Source organism: Paroedura picta, chromosome 3 (genome assembly GCF_049243985.1).
Source record: "Paroedura picta isolate Pp20150507F chromosome 3, Ppicta_v3.0, whole genome shotgun sequence".
Lineage (NCBI taxonomy): Eukaryota > Metazoa > Chordata > Lepidosauria > Squamata > Gekkonidae > Paroedura > Paroedura picta.
The window spans coordinates 14,259,472-14,280,916 of record NC_135371.1 but is presented as its reverse complement, the minus strand read 5'-3'; the positions used below and the strand labels follow the sequence as shown (position 1 = coordinate 14,280,916).

Sequence of the window (21,445 nt, the reverse complement as noted above, 5' to 3'; positions counted from 1 at the left end):
TTCCAGATGTCCATGGACTACAATTCCCAGGAGCCCCTGCCAGCGAATGCTGGCAGGGGCTCCTGGGAATTGTAGTCCATGGACATCTGGAGGGCCGCAGTTTGACTACCCCTGGTTTAAATCTTGGCTCTTGCTTACGAGAACAAAATGCATGTTTCTTTCTCGGGAGGGGGAGCAGGGAGCTTGTAGTGCCAAAACTGTACTTGGGTTCGCTTGGCTTCATCGTGATTGATTTAAGATGCTGTGCGAAAAGCTCTATTTTGCAGATAGTTGGGAGTATATATATATGTATAGTGTTTTTCTTTTTCCTCACAAGAAATGTATAAAAAGATAGAAGTTGGGACAAATATTTGCAAAATAAACTGGTTAAAATCAGATTTGTCTTTTATTGTTTGGTGGGGGGGGGAGAGTCTGTCTCCGAAACAAACAAAATCAAGATGGAGCATTATTCCAGGATGAAAAGTTTTAACTATCGAAGGCTCAGGAGGATCCTGCCCCTATCAGCCACCAATCAAGACCCCTGGGCCAAAAGCCTTGTGTGACACGCCACAACGAGAAAATAAGAGGAGGCTTACAGCCCCCCAGTACTGCGGCTCCACACCCAAAACTGAGCCCTGCTGAGCTGATCCTGTGCACATTATTCTCTGCCCCCATTTCCCAAAGAGCAGTCAAAGCAGATATATTTGAGAAAAGCAGCTCTGCAAGCCATCACTTTAGCGAGAGGAAGAGGTGTGGGTGGCAGTCACTGGGATCTCAGAGCTGCCCTGTGTGCCTGCAGCAAAATTGAGCCTTGCTTCCTAAAGCAGAGGTGTTGAACTCATTTGTTGCAAGGGCTGGATCTGACATCCGTGTCTTTTTGTCAGGCCGGGACATATATGCACCATAAAATGTACGGCCAGGTACCGGAGAGATTTTACCAGTCAGGGTGACCCACACCCCTCCTCAGCACTCTTTGTTCGACATGCATGAGATGTTTTGCACAGCACAGAGCGCTATTGTCCGCTAGTCACTGTGCAGCAACCTGTGGCTCTTGAAAGACGTGACACATTTCAGAAGCTTTTGACGAGCAGGAGCGTGAAGGGCTGCCTTCCACTGCCCCAGGTGTGGCAGCCAAAGACAGGAGGCCAAGGGGCATCAACCTGGGGAGCCCAACAAGCCCGGCCTTCAGTGAATTGCTAAGATCAACAGCCTTGGAGGAAGGCAGGGGGGTGCGACAGCTACACACCCACACATCTCCCTCTGTCAAGAGTCCCAAATTCAGCGATGAGCTGGAACCACAAGGGGAGCTGCCACGCTCCCCAGCACCACGGGCAATCTTTCCAGCATGGCTTTCCAGCATGGCCACTCTCCAAAGATTGTCTCTTGCAGTCTTTTATTTCCCCCGTGCTCCACCACATTATCCAGCCCTCCCAAATATTTACACCCCATGTGCAAGTGCACAGATCTGTATCTAGTGCCTGCCTCTGCCGTGTGCCAACCCAGAGCATGTACACTTTTCTGAATGCCTCCTTCTGTCCTTGATCGTTGCCTAACTTCCTTCCCCCTCTTCCAGTCAGACTGTTACATAAGACATCACTTGCATTTCAGCTTCGCCTCTTATTTAATCTTCCCCGCACTGCTGAGGAAAGGAAGCAGAAGAGCAGATGCACATTTAGGTCAGCAGGCTCAAAGTCACCCAACTCGGTTGGCCTCCTGTTACCCCCACCCCTAGGCCTTCTGCCCCTTACATAAGTGCTGGGCTTTGCTCTCTCTCTCTCAGGCTGCAGCGTACAGCACTTCCAGCCTGGCCTGCCACGCCGTTCACACGGTTACATAAGCAGCCACGTTTAGCAAGCCAGCGGCTTTTCAGAGGCCCCTATGCCTGCAGGCATCTTCCTCAGGCTGCCTGCAAGCAGGAAGCCACTTGGCTGGGCTTGGGGAGGTGGGGCCAAAGTAGGGATGTCAGCCTCCAGGTAGAACCTGGGGATCTTCTGGAATTGCAGCTCACCTCCAGATTACAGCGTTCAGTTCCCCTGAAGAAATGGATGCTTTGGAGGGTGGACAGTACAGCACTGTAACCCAGTGGTCCCCAACCTTTTTATCACTGGGGACCGGCTCAATGCTTGACAATTTTACTGAGGCAAGGGGGGTAGTCTTTTGCTGAGGGACGTCGCCGCCACCTGAGCCCCTGCTCCACTTGCTTTCCTGCCGTGCCCCTGACTTCTTGCCACCCGCTGAGAGGCACTGCCAGCAGCAACTGCATAATGCCACGCCGAGGGGGAGCCCCAGATATGGCAGCCGCTAGAGAGCACTAAAGGTGAGCCGGCGGCTGAGTGGCAGGGCAGCCCCCGAGGCAGCAGCCGGGGAGGAGGACGAGGAGGAGCTGCGGCCCGGTATTGACTGATCCCCGGACCAGTCCCGGTCCCCGGACCGGGAGTTGGGGACCACTGCTGTAACCCACTGTGATCCTTGTCCTCAGCAGGCTCCACTCTCAAATCTCCAGGTATTTCCCAACCTGGATATAGCAACCCACCCACCCTCACCCCTTCTGGTGCTCAGGAGGGACACGGCAGCCCTAGGCTAAGGAGATTCCACCTGCTGCACCCGAACAGCCAGTCATCTATGGAACTGTGGAGTACTGTGCACATTGCAAATTTGTGTACATTCCTCCCCAGTGAGATTCCTTCTGGGTGGCTTTCTTGACATTCCTGCAGAGAGGGGGCTTTCTTGTGGTCATTCCTCCTTGCATTCTCAATGTGCAGGTGACTTGGGATCGGTGGGTGGAACCAGTGTTCTAGGGCCCTCCTTCCCTCCCTGTGTGGAACCCATGCATAGATGGGTTGCCGGCAGGAGCCTGTTGTCTTCACCTCTGGTGGCCGCCTTGTTTTTCAGTCACCCGGTCTCAGCTGCAACACCTGTTGTTTCATACCATGCCTGGAACCATGTCTGACCCCTTCCTGCTGCGGAGATCCTTCTCCTTGCCTTGACTCTGAAGCATCACCATCCTGTTCTTCTCCAGCCATCGGAGTGATACATCCATCCAACATTGGCAGGTCACTCGTACGGCTGAGAGACCCTAAGGTTGTCCTGGCTGCCAGGGGTTCGGGGGTTGTTTGCCATTGGCTGCCCCCACACCCAGAAATTACCCAGGGTAGAATTTGACTCATGAGTGAGAAGAGTTTGGTAGGTGTGGAAATTTCTGTGTGAAATACTATTTTGACCCAAAAAATTTCACCCTACCTGCCTTATCACCAAGAGGCAAGAATGAGTCACTGTTGAGTGCATACCTAAAAAAATATGGGGCTCCCTTGCTTTTTTGAGCAAAAAATATGTTTCAAAAATCCTGATGTTTGGGAATTGCAGAAGTTTGCAGACCTCGGTTCCATGTACTGCTTCAGTATCGGTGGAATCTCTGTTTTTTCTTGTGGTCACTCCCATTTCGGTTGCCATGTTTCTGATTCGTTAATTAAAAACAAGCAAATTTTGAGCTAATGCAATAAAAGGTGTGTGTGTGTGTGTATACACACACACCCCAACTAAAAATTAAAAAAAACCTGTTTACATTTGTGGAATGTTGAGAGTAATTAATTGAGATCATGAGTGTAATGGCAGAGTCTTGGTTAATTACCTTCAACATCCCACAATGAAGAAGGGCACATGTAAACAAAAAAATGCTGATTATCTTTTAGTGGTGGACAGATTGCTTATTAGCGAATTTTGCAATGATGTTATAGGAATCTCCTTACAGAGCTTGGGGTGAAAATATATGCTAGTTGCCTTAGGGGAGGGTGGTATGCCGATTGAATGAATGAATGAATGAATGAATGAATGAATGAATGAAGGAAGGAAGGAAGGAAGGAAGGAAGGAAGGAAGGAAGGAAGGAGTTAGCGAGAAAGCAAGAAAGAGAGAAAAACAAAGAGGAAGGAAGGAAGACAGAGAAAGTGAAAGAGAAAGAGAAAGAAAGTGAGAGGAAGGGAGAGAGATAGAGCGAGAAAGCAAGAAATAAAGAGAGAGAGGAAGGAAGGAAGGAGGGAAGGAAGGAAGGATGGAAGGAAGGAAGGAGGAAGAAAGGAGGCAGATGGAGAGAAAGCCAGCAAGCAAACTTGTACCCAGAACCAAACATTGCTGGTCCTAAACGTGCCCCTGGACTTGAACCTTGTTCTGCCGCTGCAGACCCACGCGGCTCCTCACCTGCCTGTCTCTAGTGATCCAGGTTAGTTTCATTTTGCGCTGGGATTTGGTTGGTTGGTTGCTCGGCTGGTCGCCGTCCTTCCCCCGCTAGAGGGCCTCGAGCACCGGAAGCGCCGCCTGCCTTCTCCGTCCGCCTAAGGCGCCTCGCTGATAGAAACGGCCGTCGAGACCGGATCTGGAGGCGCGGCCGCCTCTTGCTGTCATCTGACGGGCACCTCAAGGAGGCGGGGCCGGGTCGCGGGGCCGGCTTCAGGATCCGGATTGGCTCGCTCGCAGCCATTTGCACTGCCTCCCGACCGGAGTGAGAACTGTCTCGCAGACCCTCCCCCCCCCAAAACACACACAGCCCGGTTGCCCGCCCGCCCCCGTTCTCTGTCGCCGGGCCCAGGATGCTCTGCTAAGTGGTCGCGCCCGGCGCAGCATTGAAGCAGGCGAGGAATCCACCCGACAGCCGCTTGCGCTTTGGAGGGATCGGGAAGGCTTTCCAAAGGCAGGTACTGCCGAGCCGATCTGGCCGGGCTCCGCCAGGAGAACTCGAGGGGAAAATGTTTGCAGACGGCTAACATGGTGCGAGGACCACGAAGGAGAACTCGCGGAAACTAGAGCCGCTTTCCTGCCGTATAATGCGTAAGGGACCTCTTCCTGGCTCCCTGAATATCGCCCGGGGAAAGTAACATTTGGGGGCAGACCCCTTCTCTGGATTCATTTCTCTCTGTCTGCAACTTAGTTGTGCTCCTACTGAAATATATATATATATATATATTTTACGCCCTGATCCCCAACTCTGTGCCCTGATTCTTTTGAAAAATGCCCCTGCTGTACCTGAAGAGTAAGAAAGGGCGGGATCAGCTGTTCTATAAAGGATACCTGCATACCAAGGAGCGTGTGTTTGGGAACAAAACCGTGTGGAAATGTGCAAACTACCACAAGAACCGTTGCCCAGGGAGGGCTCACACCCGTGATGACCACGTCATAAAGTACACGGCACATCGCCACCCTCCCGGCAAGGCGGCCATAGATGGCAAGAGAATGGGGTGTAGCGCAAGGGCCGCGATCCTCTGTGGCTCGCAGCAGACCCACGAAGTGGCCCCGGCGCCTTCTGGTGGGCTGCCGGAAACAGTTCCCACCAAGAAGCCGCGTATCCAAAACCCGAAACAGACAATCCAGCGCCTGAGAGCCTGTTTGAGCGCCACCCGCCAAGGGGCGTTCCACTCGCAAACATCTGCCATTGTTACCAAATCAATTCCTAAGGCTCCATCCTCAGTGCTCTCCGTAAGTCCTCCAAACGTGCATGAATGCTCAGAGAGGTTCAAGGATGCCAGTTTCAGGTCTGGCTTCATGCTCTGTGAGGAGCCCAGAACATCTGGTTCGGTCTGCCTCCAAGCCAGCCAGGAAGCTGGGAGGCAGAGGTTTCGTTCCGGCATTGTCCCGCCTGGAGCAACCCCCCAGGAGATTCTGTCCTGCATAAGTGCGGCAGCTCAGCAGTGGTTGTGTCCTCAGGAGCATGAGAAGGACGAGATTATGGACATGGTCATCTTGGAACAGTTCCTGGCTGTGCTGCCGGTGAGCATGCAGGCCTGGGTGAAAGCAAGGGAGCCCAGGAAAAGCATGGAGGCAGTTTGGCTGGCCGAGTCCTATCTGGGGGACCAGGAACTGGCCGGGGCTGGTCAGGAGCTGGAGAAGGTAAGTGCTTTGAGGGCATTTAATGCAGAGCTGCTGTGTATCCTGTTCAAAGCAAGAGCTGCCAGTAGTTGGTGTTGGCTCCTGAGTATTGTAGTGGTTAAGAGCAGCAGACTGTAATCTGGAGAATGAGGTTTGATTCTCCACTCCTCCACATGCAGCCAGCTGGGTGACCTTGAACTAGTCACAGTTCTCTGAGAGCTGTTCTCTTAGAGCTTTCTCAGCCCCACAGGATATCTGTTGTGGGAAGAGTAAGGGAAAGGAGTTCGTAAGGTGCTTTGAGGTAGTGAAAAGCAGGGTGTGAAAAACCAGGTTGTTTTCGAGGAGATGTCAGGCACAGGTTCAATTAGTGACTTCAAACTTGTGGCATCTCTCCCATGGACGCCAAGCCTCACAAAACTTGCTGGGCACATAGAGGGTGTTGTGAGTAAGCACACACTATTTCTGTGTTTGGATTTCCATAATATTGTTCAGGAGTGCCTTTAATGTATCCCAGTGTTCTTTTTAGGGACTATTATTTGTTTAAAACCCATTCCAGCCTGTTTCGTGTTGTTTTGGAGGAACTGTGGCCTGGGAAGGGTTAAGAAAACTGAGAGAGTTCTGCATTTTCATTTCTTTTAAAACATTGCACCTGAGGGTCTGGTAGTGCTTCTCGCTAGTTATTTAATGCTCAGTTCAGCCTTTTCTGTGGTGTTCCAGAGGTAATTTGGTCTGGAAATGGTTAATGTGCAGAATACTTGAAGAGACACAGCATGGTGTGGTTGTTAAGAGCAACTGCTTCTAACCTGGGGACTTGGGTTTGATTCCCCACTCCTCCATATGCGGACGATTGGGTGACCTTGGGCCAGTCACAGTTCTCTCAGAGCTCTCTCTCTCAGTCCCACCTACCTCACAGGGTGGCTGTTGTGGGGAGAGGAAGGTGATTGTAAGCTGCTTTGTGACTTATTTGAGCATTGAAAAGCAGGGTATAAAAAACAAGTCCTCTTCTTATTCATCTTTTGAAGTACTGTGGTTAGTCTCATGCCCTTTCTGGCCTGTTCTGAGGCGTTCCAAAAGTATCGGCACTGAACAGGTTAACGTGCATGATATTCCTGCATTTGAATTTCCAAAATATTATTCCGGCGTGCCTTTGACACATACCACTGTTGTTTGAAGTACTATTGTTTGTTTAATGCCCATTCTGGGCTGTTCGGCTTTTACCCTGTCTTTAAAAAACCAGCTCTTCTTTTTCTTTTGAACTTGGAGTAGGCAATGCAGAGAGTCTTGTGAGAGATCAACTATAAGCAACAATCTTAAATCAATTTTTGAGGGAGGTGCCTAGAAAATTTCTAGAAAGCACTTTGCACATGCATATGATGTCAGAAGAAAGTTTAATGCAAAGTGAGTCTTATTCTAGAGATTGGGAAAACACATTCCCAGTGTACCAATTTTTTTTCCTGAGAGGACTCTTGGGCTTTCCTTATTCTGAAAGCAGGGTGAGAGGCAGACTAAGCTTATTGGGATGGGCAGGGCTTCCCTTATTTGCCAAGAAGCACTTCTAGAGACTTGCCTGAATATGATTTTTTGCACTGAGTGTGGTGCCCTACGCAGGTTGCTCTGTGCACAGACGCCACACTCTGATTCATGATCTGCCTGCATCATTAGCCAGAATGCTGATCAATAAGTAGCCATTATTCCAACACGTTTAGTATAACGTTTATTTACGTTTCTGCCAGCATGGAACTTAAGGCAGCACAGAGGCATTCTTGAGAAGGTCTCTGCAATCTGGGGATGGACCAGAAACATCTGTCCAATCTGGCTTGTGGAAATGAACTCTTTTGTGCTGCTGATAGCAGTGGAGCATCATGTCTAGTTCTAATGTCTAGATGGCAGGAGAATTTTGTGGAGGTGTTTGCAGGCCTCTTTTTAAAAAATCTGTACCTTTACAAACTGGGAGCCAGTTTGGTGTAGTGGTTAGGAGTGCGGACTTCTAATCTGGCATGCCAGGTTCGATTCTGCACTCTCCCACATGCAGCCAGCTGGGTGGCCTTGGGCTTGCCGTGACACTGATAAAACTGTTCTGACCAAGCAGTGATATCAGGGCTCTCTCAGCCTCACCTCCCTTACAGGGTGTCTGTTGTGGGGAGAGGAAAGGGAAGGCGACTATAAGCCGCTTTGAGCCTCCTTCGGGTAGAGAAAAGCAGCATATAAGAACCAACTCTTCTTCTTCTTCTTCTTCTTCTTCTTCTTCTTCTACTACTACTACTACTACATATAGCATCACCCTTCCTTTTTTCCCCCCTTTGGTCAGGATAAGGACCACCACTGTTTCCATCTGCCTCCCTCGGGGTACTGTGCAAGATGCCTTAATTATTCAGACTGGAAACTGAGGCCGAAGGATTTGCCCACAGCTATGAAAGTGATCCCTCACTGATCTGGGATTTGTTTAGCAATCCCACCTCCAAGTCTGTATCAAGGAGGAGCATGAGATTATGTGATTAATGTAACTTCCTTCTGGTTGTTCCAGGACCTGGTCATCTTCGAAGATGTATCTGTGTGTTTCTCTGAGGAGGAATGGGCTTTGCTGGACCAGAGAGAAAAAGCACTCTATTGGAACATCATGCATCAGAATTACGATAACGTGGCTTGGCTGAGTAAGGCTCCCTTTTGGTTCCTAGAAAATCCTGCTATGGGCTCTAAAGCATTAACAAATTGTGTGCGCTCCATATGGTTTGGGTTCTGTGCCAACAGAACAAAAGATACTGTCCCCATCTTTCAGGGCCTGTCAAGCACTTTCAGCAGGCGAGCTGACCAACCTGGCCACTCCAGGTGCATGGGCAGGTGTGGCTGTAGGGTAACACCAGTCCAAGAGAAACCCATCAGCCAAATACCAGAAAAGGAGGCAAGAAAGTGAAGCTGACAATGGCTAAAAGCATTTCTGGGTTTAATTACAGGTGTAACAGAGCCAAAACGACACCTGGAGTATTATAACTTGTTAAGTGTGTATACTATTATGCAAAGAGGATGAAATATGAGTACTGTATAAAGGTAAAGGTATCCCCTTTGCAAGCACCGAGTCATGTCTGACCCTTGGGGTGATGCCCTCTAGCGTTTTCATGGCAGACTCAATACGGGGTGGTTTGCCAGTGCCTTCCCCAGTCATTATGCAAAAGTGTTATTTATTGTTCACAGAGTCCTTGATGAAGACGATATGGGTTGTTGAAAATGAGGTGTAATACTCTGTGGCTGTAGGGTAGCCAGCAGGTCTGGGGAAAAAAGATATCCTCTTTCTATAATGAGGATTAATATGAAGAAATGGGCAGCCAAAGAGGTTTTTTTAATTGGAGCAGAGGTAAATAATATCATATGGTAAATATCATCCCATGAAGCCTCTACTAAATGGGCAGGACATTTTTCCCCAGTTAGTTGGCAACCCTGGGTGTCTGTGCTAATCTGTGCCCTACCAGTGAAATTTTCTGAGTGGCACAAAGACAGATGCTTGCCCTGACTGTAACGCTGCATGTGGTCTGTACCTGGAGGGAAAATTTCCAGGGATCCCTTTGCATACCACCTGGAATGCCATGAAAAATAAATCCCTCTCCCTAAGTCATTGGTTGGCCTTTGGCCTAGCATTCTCTTGGTTTAGCCTACCTCGCAAGCTTAGACTATCTGTCTAAGACGTTTAATGATGACATAGCTGTTCCACATAATATATTTCTGGTAAGGGATTGGAGGAGGAGCGTGTCTGATGGCTTAAGTGTCACTCAGCACTTAACACCCACTCAGGGCAGCTGTCCCACCCCTGAGTGCCGCCTCCTCCGACCAGCTTGCCTGTCTGTCCAGCGGCCAGCCAGTCGCCTTACGCCCCCCACCCCTGACCACCCCTCCTCCTTCCACTTCCCTCTGAGGCTCGTAGGCTGCAGATCCCTGCTGCATGAGAGCTGCCCCTGCTAGTGAGTTCCCTGGCCGGGGGCCTCCAGCCTGCAGCCTTTCCAGGTCCTGGGGGGAGGGAGAGGCCATCTACATAATTCTTCCACCTCACCCCCCCCAATCTAATGCCTGTTGCATTCCTGAATGCAACGAGCTTTGTCCCTAGTTTACAATTAATAAATAGTGTTGCATGGTCTTATCAGTAAATGAAATACTTTATTGCATTACGTGGAGAATTAACTCTCCCTCCCCCTTGCTTCAGCAGGTGGCGGAACAAGCAGCCAGAGGGGTAAGGACCCCTGGCAGGAACCTTCTGAACCTATAGTGGAGCTGGTGAAAAAAAACAACAAGGACAGTACCTGGGGTACCAAGCAAGATTCAAATAGGGAGGCCCATCAGGAAAAGCAGCCAAATAGCAGTTCAGCAGTGAAAGAAGACGTCAATCTTTTCATCAGTGGTTTGAAGGAAATAACCAGAGATGCTGAACTCGGCCTGGAGACAGTACTTTGTTGTGGTTGCAGCAAAGAGGATGAATCCTCAATTGTTGCGAGTAGGAAAAGCTCTAGAGAGGAAGATGCTGAACCCACAATATTATCTGGGGAGTTACAGGAGCCCTCAGGGAAGAAAAACCCTCAGAATCCTGAAGAAAATGTAATCAAGGAGGGCCACAAGGATGTGGAGAGGCTGCAAGAAAAGAACCTTAGAGTAGAAGATAAATTAATTCCTTTTAGAAAAGACCATCAAGACGGTAGGCCAGGGCAGGAGACCCTCTGCATGGCTGTTGACGGTGGGGACCAAGATGAATCTTTAACACTTCTCCAAGGTCAGAACATCCCCATAGAGAGTGACTTGGGATGTGTGGCTCTACCAGAGGGATCCTTGCTTATATCACACAAAGAAATCCCCCAGAGCCCTGAGAAAGATTCTCAGCCTGAGCCCATGCACATTGACTCACTCAGTGAATTGAATAGGACTTCCTCTGGGGAAGGTGTGAACAGGACTGCAGCCTTAAACAGTGAGAAGACCATTATTGTGGACACGGAGAAGATCAGTAGCCCAGGGAAAGAAGGAAGAGAAGCAAAATCTGTTCTTTCTGGGAATGGTTTGCCAGAACTGACCGAAGACCTGCTTCCCTTCCCTTCTCAGCCAACAGCAGAGCCCTGGCCTACTGGCCCCAATCCAGAGGAATCTTCAGAACACAATAGTAGTCAAAAAAGCAGCCAAGGAGAAGATCTGCCTGAAGACCTCAGTAACAAAAGACAGTTCATTCAGAGTTCACCTTCCACCACACAGCCCACCTGCTCAAATTCTGGTGGAAATCCCAGCAGTCTCTCCGTTTTGATAAAACACAGAAGGTTTGACAAAAAAAGAAAACCTTGTAGCGAGAGAAATACGCCCGTCAGATCTGTCCTGGGGACACACTGGAGGATCTCCCCGGGAGGAAAACGACATAAACATCTGAATTGGAACCGGTGGGCCTCCAGAAAACGGGGATGCAGGTTTCCTGAGCTGCAAACGGACCCGAGGAAACACAGTTCTGTAAATATGAATGCCCAGCCCCACAAAACTCTGCAGACAGCAATGGAGGAGCACAGAACCAGCTCGAGGGCGGCTTCCTCCTCACACGCCAGGGAGGCAAAACCTTGGCAAAGAGCTCCCCCCTCTTCCCTTCTAGACAGAATGGCTGCTGAGTCTGTTGTGGCTCAGGTAATGGAAGTATTGGAGCAGTATTGGAACAGTACTGGAGCAGTCCTGAAGCAGGTGGCTGCTGACACAGAGAAAATTAAGTCTGCAGTCTCCAGGCTGGACTGCAGAATGACAGGTATCCAGAATGCCCTGGGGAGCACCTCTGGGTGCGCTCATGACGACGCTTGGCATCGGATCTCGGATTTGGAGTTGACCTCCCAGAATACCAAGGCCCAGCTTGTGCAGCACTGCAATGAGATTAAGGCTATTGAAGCCAAGCTGGTTGGGAAAGCTGTGCAGACGAATGTCATAGCAGGACTGTGGCCACTGCAGGGGATCAAGAGAGAAATGAGCCCCTGATGCTGCCCCTCAGCTTGATTTGTGTTCTGGGGTTGGCTCGGGGTTGGCTGTATGGTTCCGGCCGAGGCTCAGAGACCGAGGACGTTTGACGCTGAAGAAATTGGCATTTGTTTTCACCATGTTTGGAAGCCTTTGCAAGCATTTGGATCCCTACCTGCTTCAGTACATCAGAAGTGATCATGGGGAAATTAAAAGGACCTTTCTTAACGGTGCCTGTGCTCCTTCTGTCCAGGTAGAATTGCAGCTCTTGGGAGTGAAAGTAACCTACCAAGTTTACCCGAAAGGAAGACAACCCTGAATGCAAGATAAGCTCCCTTAACAATGGTTATACACAATCTTAAAGATTATTGTACATCTTTGTAACTTGTATGGAAATTAACAACTTCAGGGGGAGGGATCTAGTCTTCCTTTCAATTATATTTTATTACACTCGGGTCTAAAGGGAGCTGGAGTATCTTTAAGTTGTAGTGCAGGAGTCGTCAACCTGTGGTCCTCCAGATGTCCATGGACTACAATTCCCATGAGCCCCTGCCAGTTTTTGCAGGGGCTCATGGGAATTGTAGTCCATGAACATCTGGAGGACTACAGCTTGACTACCCCTGTTGTAGTGGACCGTTTGATGAAAAATGTCAATTCATTGTGTAGCCATAATAGGGGAAAATACTATGTATGTGGCAAGGGACTGAACTTAAAACGACCTATGTTATACTATTCCTGCATAGATTTATGGTACAATTTGATTTGCAATGTTTTATACAATTCTGTCACTGTATTTTTTTTTGGGGGGGAGGAAGATATTCCAGAGCTGCAAAAATAGCAATCAAGGTGTTGAAGGGAGTGGGTCACTATCACAACTACCACAACAATGTGCTAACTAATTGTGCCACAGAGTTCTGCTTGCTCCGATGATGCAGCTGGGCCTTGCCAAAGTTTCAGGAGGCTGGTCATAGCTGAGAAACAAGGCCAAGTCAGGATAATTAGAAGATGCCAAAGGTAAAATCCATCTCAAACGAAACCCTTTTATGTCCCACTGATTTGTAATGGGAGATGTTTCGACATATATTTAAGTCTTCAATTCCAATTGATTTTATTGTTGTTTGCTACTTTTCTGTCAATGTACCCGTGGCATTTTTCAATAGTAAGGAGTGCGATTATAATGCAGACTGGTATGCAGAAAGTACTATTTTGGCTGTTCATCAAAAGAGTGGGGAAATGGCCCAATAAGAATATGCCCCAGGACTTCTGCAATAAGAATAGTAGTTTAGTGTTTAGGGAGAAGGGCATAGACAGATTCTGCTGAGTTTAAATAGGGCCTGTTTATCTCCACCACTTCCCAGGTTCTGCCTTGAAGATCCAGGGCAAGCCTTTGGATGTATGTAGAGAAAACAAACTTCCCTGCAACAGGGTAGAACTTGTGACCTTCCATTGTGAGCCAGCACCATCCAGATGCAGCACACAGGACCAACCACCACGTAGCCATTCAAGATGCCTCATGCTCTCCCTTCCATGACAGACCAGAGCCTGCAGTTCTCCCCACACACACACACACCCTCTACTGCCTCCAGGATGTGTCAGTGAGAGCAAGGCTGTTTTCACGGCCTATGACAAGTGTGGTTGAACCCATGCATGAAGAGCACAATGGATTAGCCTTAACCACTCAGCCACCTCGTCAATGGCATGGCAAGTCCGCAAATGTCCCTGGGTGGGCTCGAACCACCATCCTTCCAGTCAACAGCCAGATGCACTGACTGATTGTATCACAGAGACCTGTTTGCTCTGACTGAGTGATGAGGGACTTCCAGGAAGCTGGACAACAAGTAGAAGACAAAAAAGCCACAGGAATTGTGCCCAAGTGTTTCAGTTGCTGACCAGCAACAGAGAATATCTGTGGATGTGCGCTAGGCCAGTCTTGCAGAGGTCGATAAATCAAAGTAATTGTCTGCTGATTGGCTGACACAGTTCTTGATTTCTTTCCATCCTGCCTTGGCTCAGAATGGCGAGAAGAAAACAACCAGCAAGTTGTCAAAGGCAGCTGCTGTTAAAAGCAACCCATGGGCAAATCACAGAGACTGAGGGAATGGCCATTCTTTCCTGTCAGTGATCTTAAAAAATATGATACCGCTCCTCATTCTCTGCTCACAATCCCCCAGTTCTGTAAACAGGCCAGCTCTGTCCAGCTTTGCTATACCGGACAACACACTACACAGCCCCCAAAGGCTATGTTCCCTCAGCAGACAGGGACCTGCCAAGATCTGGGCAATCCTCCTTTTTTCCAACTGTTGGCCTCCTGAAGTCATTTTTCCAAGGCCTTTTCCAAGAAATTTGCCCTCTGAAGTATGTGGAGAAACACTCTCCACCCTATAAGTCACATTTATATTTCGGTAACTGTTTTTATGGTGTTACAAGGGCTTCACTGCGAGCAAGCACCTGGGAAGAAGGAAGGGTGCTATAGGATGAGCTATCAACGCCCAAGTACATCAGCGCTCAGATATGTAAATAGCTCTGGCTGAAGCTTGACAAAAAGTTTACCATCTAACACCTCAGTGAGCTCATCATACCTAAGGGGCAGAGACTGGAAAGACACAAGGCTAGTCTAATTTGCTTCCATTTGGGATAGGAAGACCTAGAAAGACCCTAGAGGGAGGGCAGGATGCTGTTTCTGTTGGCTGCAGAGGAGAGGACGCGCAGTAATGGGTTTAAACTACAAGTACAACGATATAGGTTAGATATGAGGGGAAAAAATTCACAGTCAGAGTAGTTCAGCAGTGGAATAGGCTGCCTAAGGAGGTGGTGAACTCCCCCTCACTGGCAGTTTCAGAAAGGGAACTCAAAGCAAAGGAGCACAGTAACACCAAGAAAACAAGTTCAAATGTTAAGGAAGTACAGCGCTGCTTCTTCCCCTGTGTGCTCTTCAAGAGTTTCTGCTGCTGCTGCTGCTCTTGAACCTTTTTCTTCTTCTCTGGTGTGGGCCTGCAACTAAATCAGCAGTTTCCTTGGTCAAGCACTAGGCTTTCTCTCTCCTGCTGCAGGCCAGATTGACTGCTCTGGGAAAGCGTTTTTGACCATATCACTAAGCACAACTGAAGTGGTGGGTCTAAAACTCTCCCTGTCTGGAAAGTGGGACAATGACTTTAGTTAACAGCTGCACATTCTGATCAATGGACAAGTGCCTGCTGGAGCACAGATGTTTGGCCTTGATGAATGCCCAGGAGGCTGGGCATGACTCGGAGCGGGAAAGTGCTTTAAAAGCCATGCCAAAGTTTTCCCACTGCCCGCCAAAGTGGGGGGAGGGGAGCATGCTATCCGCATGACCCAGAGGGTGTTAGATTGATACTCTCCTCTGCTGTTGAGGGAGAAACAACCAAGCTGGCCCCAACTGAAGCTGCATTTGAGTAATTTGGATCTTTCGAGTAGAACAAATTTAGAGTCTAGTGGCACCTTTGACCAAAAACGTTTTATTCAAAGCTTGAGTTTTCGTGTTCACGCACACTTCCTCAGGTACAAACTCATCCTTATCCATTGTTCCTCTTAATATTTGTGAAACAGCCCTGGGGATGGAGAGTGTTCTGGCTGTCCGAGATGGAATAGGGCCAGTCAGGGTGCGGCCAGCTCTCTCCTTCTCCAGCTCCTGCCCTCCTTCCCTGGACGCCAGCCACTTTGCTCCCAGACGCCTGAGAGACACACATAGAGACACAGAGAGCCCTGCCAAACTGCAAATGACCCCTGATTACCTGCTATGGCTCCTGCTGGGAGACAAACAGAGACAAATTGCAAAGACCCTTGCTTCCCTACTACAAAGGAGCCCTGATTACCTCCTATGGCTCCTACTGAAAGAGAGAAATCTGCGCCTGCCGGTGTCCCCTGGGTCCTAGCGCTCATTGCATTCCTGGTTGCAATGGGCTTTCTTCCTAGTACTTTGAATAAAACTTAGTGGGTATTAAAGTTGCCATTGGACTCTAGATGAAGCAGCCGGGCATGCTGCCCCACCACTGGGAATCAGTGGCGGCCTGCCGCGCCCAGCCACGTGCATAATCAATCTGAGTGACCCAGACACAAACTCAACCTAAGCAACGTAGAGTCACATGTCTAGCCATGTTGGTCTGAAGTAGCAAAACAAACTTGGGTTTTTTGCTAAGGAAAGCAGTGTGCAAATGAAGATGTGGCAACTTCACTGCATGTGGGGAGGCATTGCCAGCTCTCTACACTGGAGAAATGCTGAAAAAAGAGTGAATAATTCCTCAGTTTGCTTTAAGGCGATGGAAACTACTTACATTGTGGGGGGGGGGCAGAGGAAGTCTTCTGTAAAGGTGCATCTGGAGAGGTCCTCTTTGTGTGGGCCAATGGTATGTTGGGTGGTCCCTGGGGATACGAAGGCTCAGCTGGTAGTGTCTCTCCAAGGAATAGCAAGGAAGCTTGGAATGAAGAGCACTATGACTCCCAGGACGCTGCTCTTGAGACCAAAGTCACGCTGGAAGAAAAGCAGCTAATCAATTAAACAATGCTGCCCTGGGAGCAAATGTTTACCACTAGAGCTACAAGTGATCCATGCTATGCGTGCGCCTTGCCGCTTTCGCTGAGAGCTGTCAGGAAAGAGAGTCTGGAAAGCGAGGGAGGAAATCGGGACAGACAGTGATGGGAGGGCAGAAGCCGCACAGAGCATGCGCTAATTAGGAACAGGTCTTGCATACTGATGGGTGTGGAGCATCTCTCTTATTCCTGCCTCAGTCTCTGCTGTTGGGACCTCATGCCTGGACAGCAGCCAGGCCCAAATAAAGCTATGGGAAGGGCTGCCGCTTATCGAAGGAATTACGGAGGCCGTGTCAAAGCCAGCCTTTGTGAGCCTGGGAGAATAGTAGCTTGCCTCTCTCTCTCTTCCACCTCTATGCTACAAGCAGGAGCTGAACAATTGTCCGAACTGAGGCCTTTAGCTTCCCGTGGAATCTTAATTCTGCAGTTTCAAGTATTAAACTTCTTTTGTTTTTAGATTTATATACCGTCCCTTTCAGGGTTACCAACTCTGGGTGGTTCACAACAGGTTAAAAGGTGTTGTTTTTCACTTCCAAATTCAAACAATCCCAAGGCAATTTCATATAGAAATTTTATTGAAATGCAAACACTAGAGAAACACTGGTGAGCCTGTATGCTCACTTTCATTCATATTTGTTTTAAATCTTATAATACTTAAATAAAAAGCAAAGAGAATGCCATAAACATGCTGATAAATCCAAACTCAGGGTTTTTAAAACAAGAAACAAGATAACTGAAACTCAGAGAGTTTAGGAGTCTCTAGTTTTTTAACTGCATGGTAGTGTTTACTCAAGAGGCAATGTTTTGGTATTTGAGATAAGAACAAGAAGATGTTCATTTTAAAAGGCCCTAATAAAGTTATATGTATATCTCCTTGCATATGTATACCCTGACAAACTGCTGCATTGAAGACATTCACCCCCTATTGTCTGATCTCTTTCTGTTACAATACTGGGAAAAATACTCTAAATTTTCAGATTATCCAACTGTTTTGTTTCACAGGTCAACTTGATTAATAAAGTTTGTTTGTGTTTTTCCTGTGCAAGTGCTTTGCACTTTAAACACTAGCACTACAATCCCTATTCTACTCATGTTTCTACTCATAAGACTCCTGATGCATCAGACCAGTGGTCCATCGAGTCCAGCATCCTACCAACCAACCAGTTACCCTAGATGGCCAAAATACAAAACCAGATTATAGAGGCCACCTTCCCCCGGCATGGTCCCTTAATATTGGCATTCAAAGGTTTACTGCTTCTGAATGTGGATGTTTACTGTAGTCACCATGGATCAGAATTAAGACCCACCATATTCAATGGTATTTATGGCCAAAGTCTCAGGTAAGTGGGCATAACATTTCACCTGAAATCTTAAGACATACTGATTATATAATCATGTGCAGAGTTGTTGCGGTAATTTTGGGGCCTAAACAGCAGAGAATAATTCTGGTGCTTCTGATAAAGGCATGCCAGCACTTTTGCCAATCCAGTGGCATAGGCCATGCTGTTACACCTGCGATGCCTCATGTGGGTGAAGCACAAATGTTTAGAATCAAAGTGTTACATTTTTATGGCACAGCATATCACAAGTAACCTTGATTTATGTGATAGCTTCTTATGGAGATTTACTTGAGGTTATGCTAACCAATTCTAATGAGCTCGTATGGAGTAACTTTGCATAGGATTATGCTATTGCTCTTCAAGGAGCAATACAAAAATGAAATCCATGTTTTACTATGCTTTAATACTGGAATGAAAATAATAACACTGTATCAAATTGCTGCCCTTTTGTTATAAAATCTCACCAGCTAGGTATAGAAACACAAGGCTGGGGTAAGTGGAGCTCTCTCTAGAAATCTTCCATTGTTATTACAACTTACTTCCCAAAATGTAACTGTCCTGCAGTTGATACTGTGGTAAATCTACCCCCCAAAATTGGTTTGTTCCTAAAATATACAAAAATCACTCCCCACATTCAAAGAAAAATATTGTGCTCAAGTCAGCGGCCTATATACATAGTATATAAAGGTTAGATCTACATAGCAAACAATTTGATCAGGAAAAATGTTAGTAAAAATACCAAAAATACAAAATTGCATAGGACACTGAGTTGGCTTGGTAGTGTGTGCCAGCAGACAATCACTGCCTGCAAAATTCACTGGTCACGTTTGGAAGAGGGTAAGCAAACAACGAGAAATCCAAAATGTATTTTGGCAACAGCTCTTTGACAAGCCCCCTCGGAGTGTTACACAGGTAGTAATGCAAAGTCTGAGGAGTCACCGGTTTGTACCAGGATTGCCTTTCCGGGAAGCGTAGAAAGGAGGGTGCCTGAACCCGTTCCAGAACATAATTGGCATCTTCATTGAGTCTTTCATAGGAACCGATGAAATCGTACCGCACCGCGCAGGGCTGGCACAAGCTGTAGATGGGCATCCAGTGTTCGTTCATTCTCTCCACCTCTTCGTCTAAGAGGTAGCGGAGAAATTCCGAGAAAGTGACGTCATCTCCAGTCGTTTTCCCAGGGTTTTTCCTGTATCTTTTGACTATTTCCACTCCGTATTTCAACTGGTACTCTTTGATCTCCCCAAATTTGTTTCTGTACGCCGATAAAAGTCTCTCCATCGGGTCTCGGACGAAGAGGAACTTGAAATAATGCTTCAGCCGGTATCGGATCTCCTCGGGTTTCATGTCGCTTAGGAAAACCAAGTCCCTCTTGTGGTCCATCTTCAGCTTCACGTCCACGTTCTCCAGCACGCCGTCTAAAACCTTGAGCACCCGCTTCCAGTTGGAGCAGGCAGCTTTGGGGACGTAGCAATACAAGAAACGGTGTTTGTCACTAACCAGGATGTGTTTGAGCAAGGTCCTCCTCTGCCCCGCGGAGAGGTCCAGGATACTGTGGGGCATGTTCTTCTGACCGCACACGGTACGGATTGTCCTGTTTCGGATCTCCTGCAGCACCTGGTACCCGACGTCCTCCGGCACCGCGGCGGCTCTGGCACTGCCCGCGTCCCTCCAGGACAGCTCTCCGCGGGAGGGATGGAGCGGAGGGGGCTTCACCTCGGCCAGGATGCCCTTCTCGATCATGAGCAGCAGGCCGCTGGAGGCCACGATCACGCCAAACATCAGCATGGAAGGCAGCAGCACGGTGCCACCGCTGCCCCGCAAGCGGGTCCTGGCGGAGACGGTGGCCCGCCGCACGGAACTGCCCCCCATCCCTGCGCCTCCTTTTGCCGCCGCCGGGATGAGAGGCTGAGGGAGCATGGGCCCCGAGGATGGCCGGGGGGCTGGAAAGGCAGCAGGACCTCCGGGCCCAAAGGAGACGCCACCTTGGGGGGCCTGGGCCGTGGGCCTGTCTGAGCCACTCCCCTTTAAGCTAAGCGGGTCAGCTCGACCGGCTTCCTCCGCAGAGCCGCGACGGGGACGGGGCCTCCCCAGCTGCTTCGCCTCCAGGCAGCATTCAGCCCCGGGGGGACGCGCCCCTGGCCGCCCACCGACAGCGTCGCGGCTCTGGAGGGGCCTGGCGGAAGGCCAGCTGCAGCCAAGGGTCTCCCGGGAGCCGCGAAGGAAGGGCAGCCGCCCGGCAGTGACGGCCTGGCTCGGAGGGCGGGTCCCAGGCGGTCGGAGCCCCCCTCGGCTCCTCCTCCTCCTCCTCCTCCACAGTAGCGGCTTGCAGCTGCCTGCAACGCCGCGGGTTTCCTGCCTTGCCTTGCCTTGCCTCGCTGGCGGCTCTGCTGGGCCCGGGCGGGGGCGCGCTGCTGCGCTCTGGGACATGGATGCGGGGCTGGGGCGGCCCTAGACGAGGGCGCAGACACGTTTCTGGCCCTTGCGCCAACAGGCTGCCTGCCTACATTCACGGAAAGGCGGGCTGCCATCTCTGCGATGGGGAATTTCCGAGTTCCCGGGTGGGGTTTGGGGAAGGGCGCCCGCCTCAGCGCGACCTAATGCCGCCGAGGCCAAAGCGGCCGTTTTCTGCAGGGGGACTGATAAGCTGCAGCTCGGTGGGCAGTTGCAATTGCAGGAGGTATCCAGGCCCCACCTGGAGGTTGGCAACGTTAAGTAAAACGCGGATCGACACTTTGGGGGACACGGAACTCCACCCACCCCCTTCCTCAGAGTTATACCAACTGCAGGACAACAATCATGATTATGATCTGCGGCCAGGAGGCTGAAGGGATGCAAATATAACCCAGACTCCACCAGGGGGGAAGAGAGATCCCACAGAAAGTTTTAAAAGACCAGTCTTTCTGTAGTGATTGGTGGGCTTCAAGAAGAAGCCTCCATAGGTCTCACTGCTTTAGGGGGTCTACAAGGAACCCTTGGAAGGGAGGAGGTAAAGGTGAAGGTATCCCCCCTGCAAGCACCGAGTCATGTCTTGGGGTGACGCCCTCTAGCCGGCTGCTGGGATCAAACTCCCAACCTCATGGTCAGAGCTTCAGAAAGCATGTCAGCTGCCTTACCACCCTGCGCCACAAGAGGCTCTTGTGAATGGAGAAGACAACCACTCAAAGCAGGGCGGAGGTGGACTGAGACTGGCGTGATTAAAGTCAGAAGAAACCATGAGACCCCCTTGGTCTGCTTGGGCACCTGGGCCCTGAACTGTGCCATGTTAATTATTCCTTGCCATTTCAGTCCTGGGTATGAAAAGAAAAGACACTTGATGTTTGCTGTCACTCTCATCAATGTAGCCCTGTCGGTCTGAAGCAGCAGAACAAATTTAGAGCCCAGTAGCACCTGTAAGACCAAAGTTTTACCCAAGATATTAACTTTTATTCAAGGTAGGCAATTCAATCTCATGAATGCAAACAAATCCAAATTGTTGTCCCCCCCCCAATTATTTCTGGAATTTGTCATCCATTTTCATTATGTTGTATGTACATTTACTCTCACATTTTGTAAGTTTGAACAGATTACTTCCATTACAAGACATTGTATCTGAGGAAGTGTGGATGCACAGGAAAGCTCATATCTTGATTAAAACTTTGTTGGTCTTAAAGGTGCCACAGGAGCCTAAATTTGTTTATCAATAGTCTTTGCAAGGTGGGGAGGGGGGGCACACGGTCCAAAAACTTCAACTCCCTGAATTTTGAATTTTTAAAAATTGAAATCTCTTTTT

The 21,445-nt window shown here is 49.1% G+C and overlaps 2 protein-coding genes across 4 annotated transcripts; one reads left to right on the top strand and one right to left on the bottom strand.

The window, feature by feature from the left end:
• Nucleotides 1-4,373: 4,373 nt before the first annotated feature.
• On the top strand, nt 4,374-12,565 carry LOC143831614 (uncharacterized). 3 transcript variants are annotated; one of them, XR_013228929.1, is made up of 4 exons: nt 4,374-5,854; nt 8,358-8,484; nt 10,023-12,267; nt 12,395-12,565. XR_013228929.1 is itself a non-coding variant. In XM_077324734.1 (3 exons), the coding sequence occupies exons 1-3, from the start codon at nt 4,979-4,981 to the stop codon at nt 11,804-11,806; spliced, it is 2,787 nt and encodes a 928-aa protein (XP_077180849.1). In that variant the 5' UTR covers nt 4,374-4,978; the 3' UTR covers nt 11,807-12,565. The 3 variants fall into 3 exon arrangements, 2 of the variants coding, with proteins under 2 accessions (XP_077180849.1, XP_077180850.1); XM_077324734.1 differs by having other exon boundaries at nt 10,023-12,565; XM_077324735.1 differs by having other exon boundaries at nt 4,376-5,854; nt 10,026-12,565.
• A 4,325-nt stretch (nt 12,566-16,890) lies between these two features.
• CHST14 (carbohydrate sulfotransferase 14) lies at nt 16,891-20,131 on the bottom strand. The gene has a single exon (XM_077324767.1). The coding sequence runs from the start codon at nt 20,101-20,103 to the stop codon at nt 18,472-18,474; it is 1,632 nt and encodes a 543-aa protein (XP_077180882.1). The 5' UTR covers nt 20,104-20,131; the 3' UTR covers nt 16,891-18,471.
• Between the last annotated feature and the right edge of the window lie 1,314 nt (nt 20,132-21,445).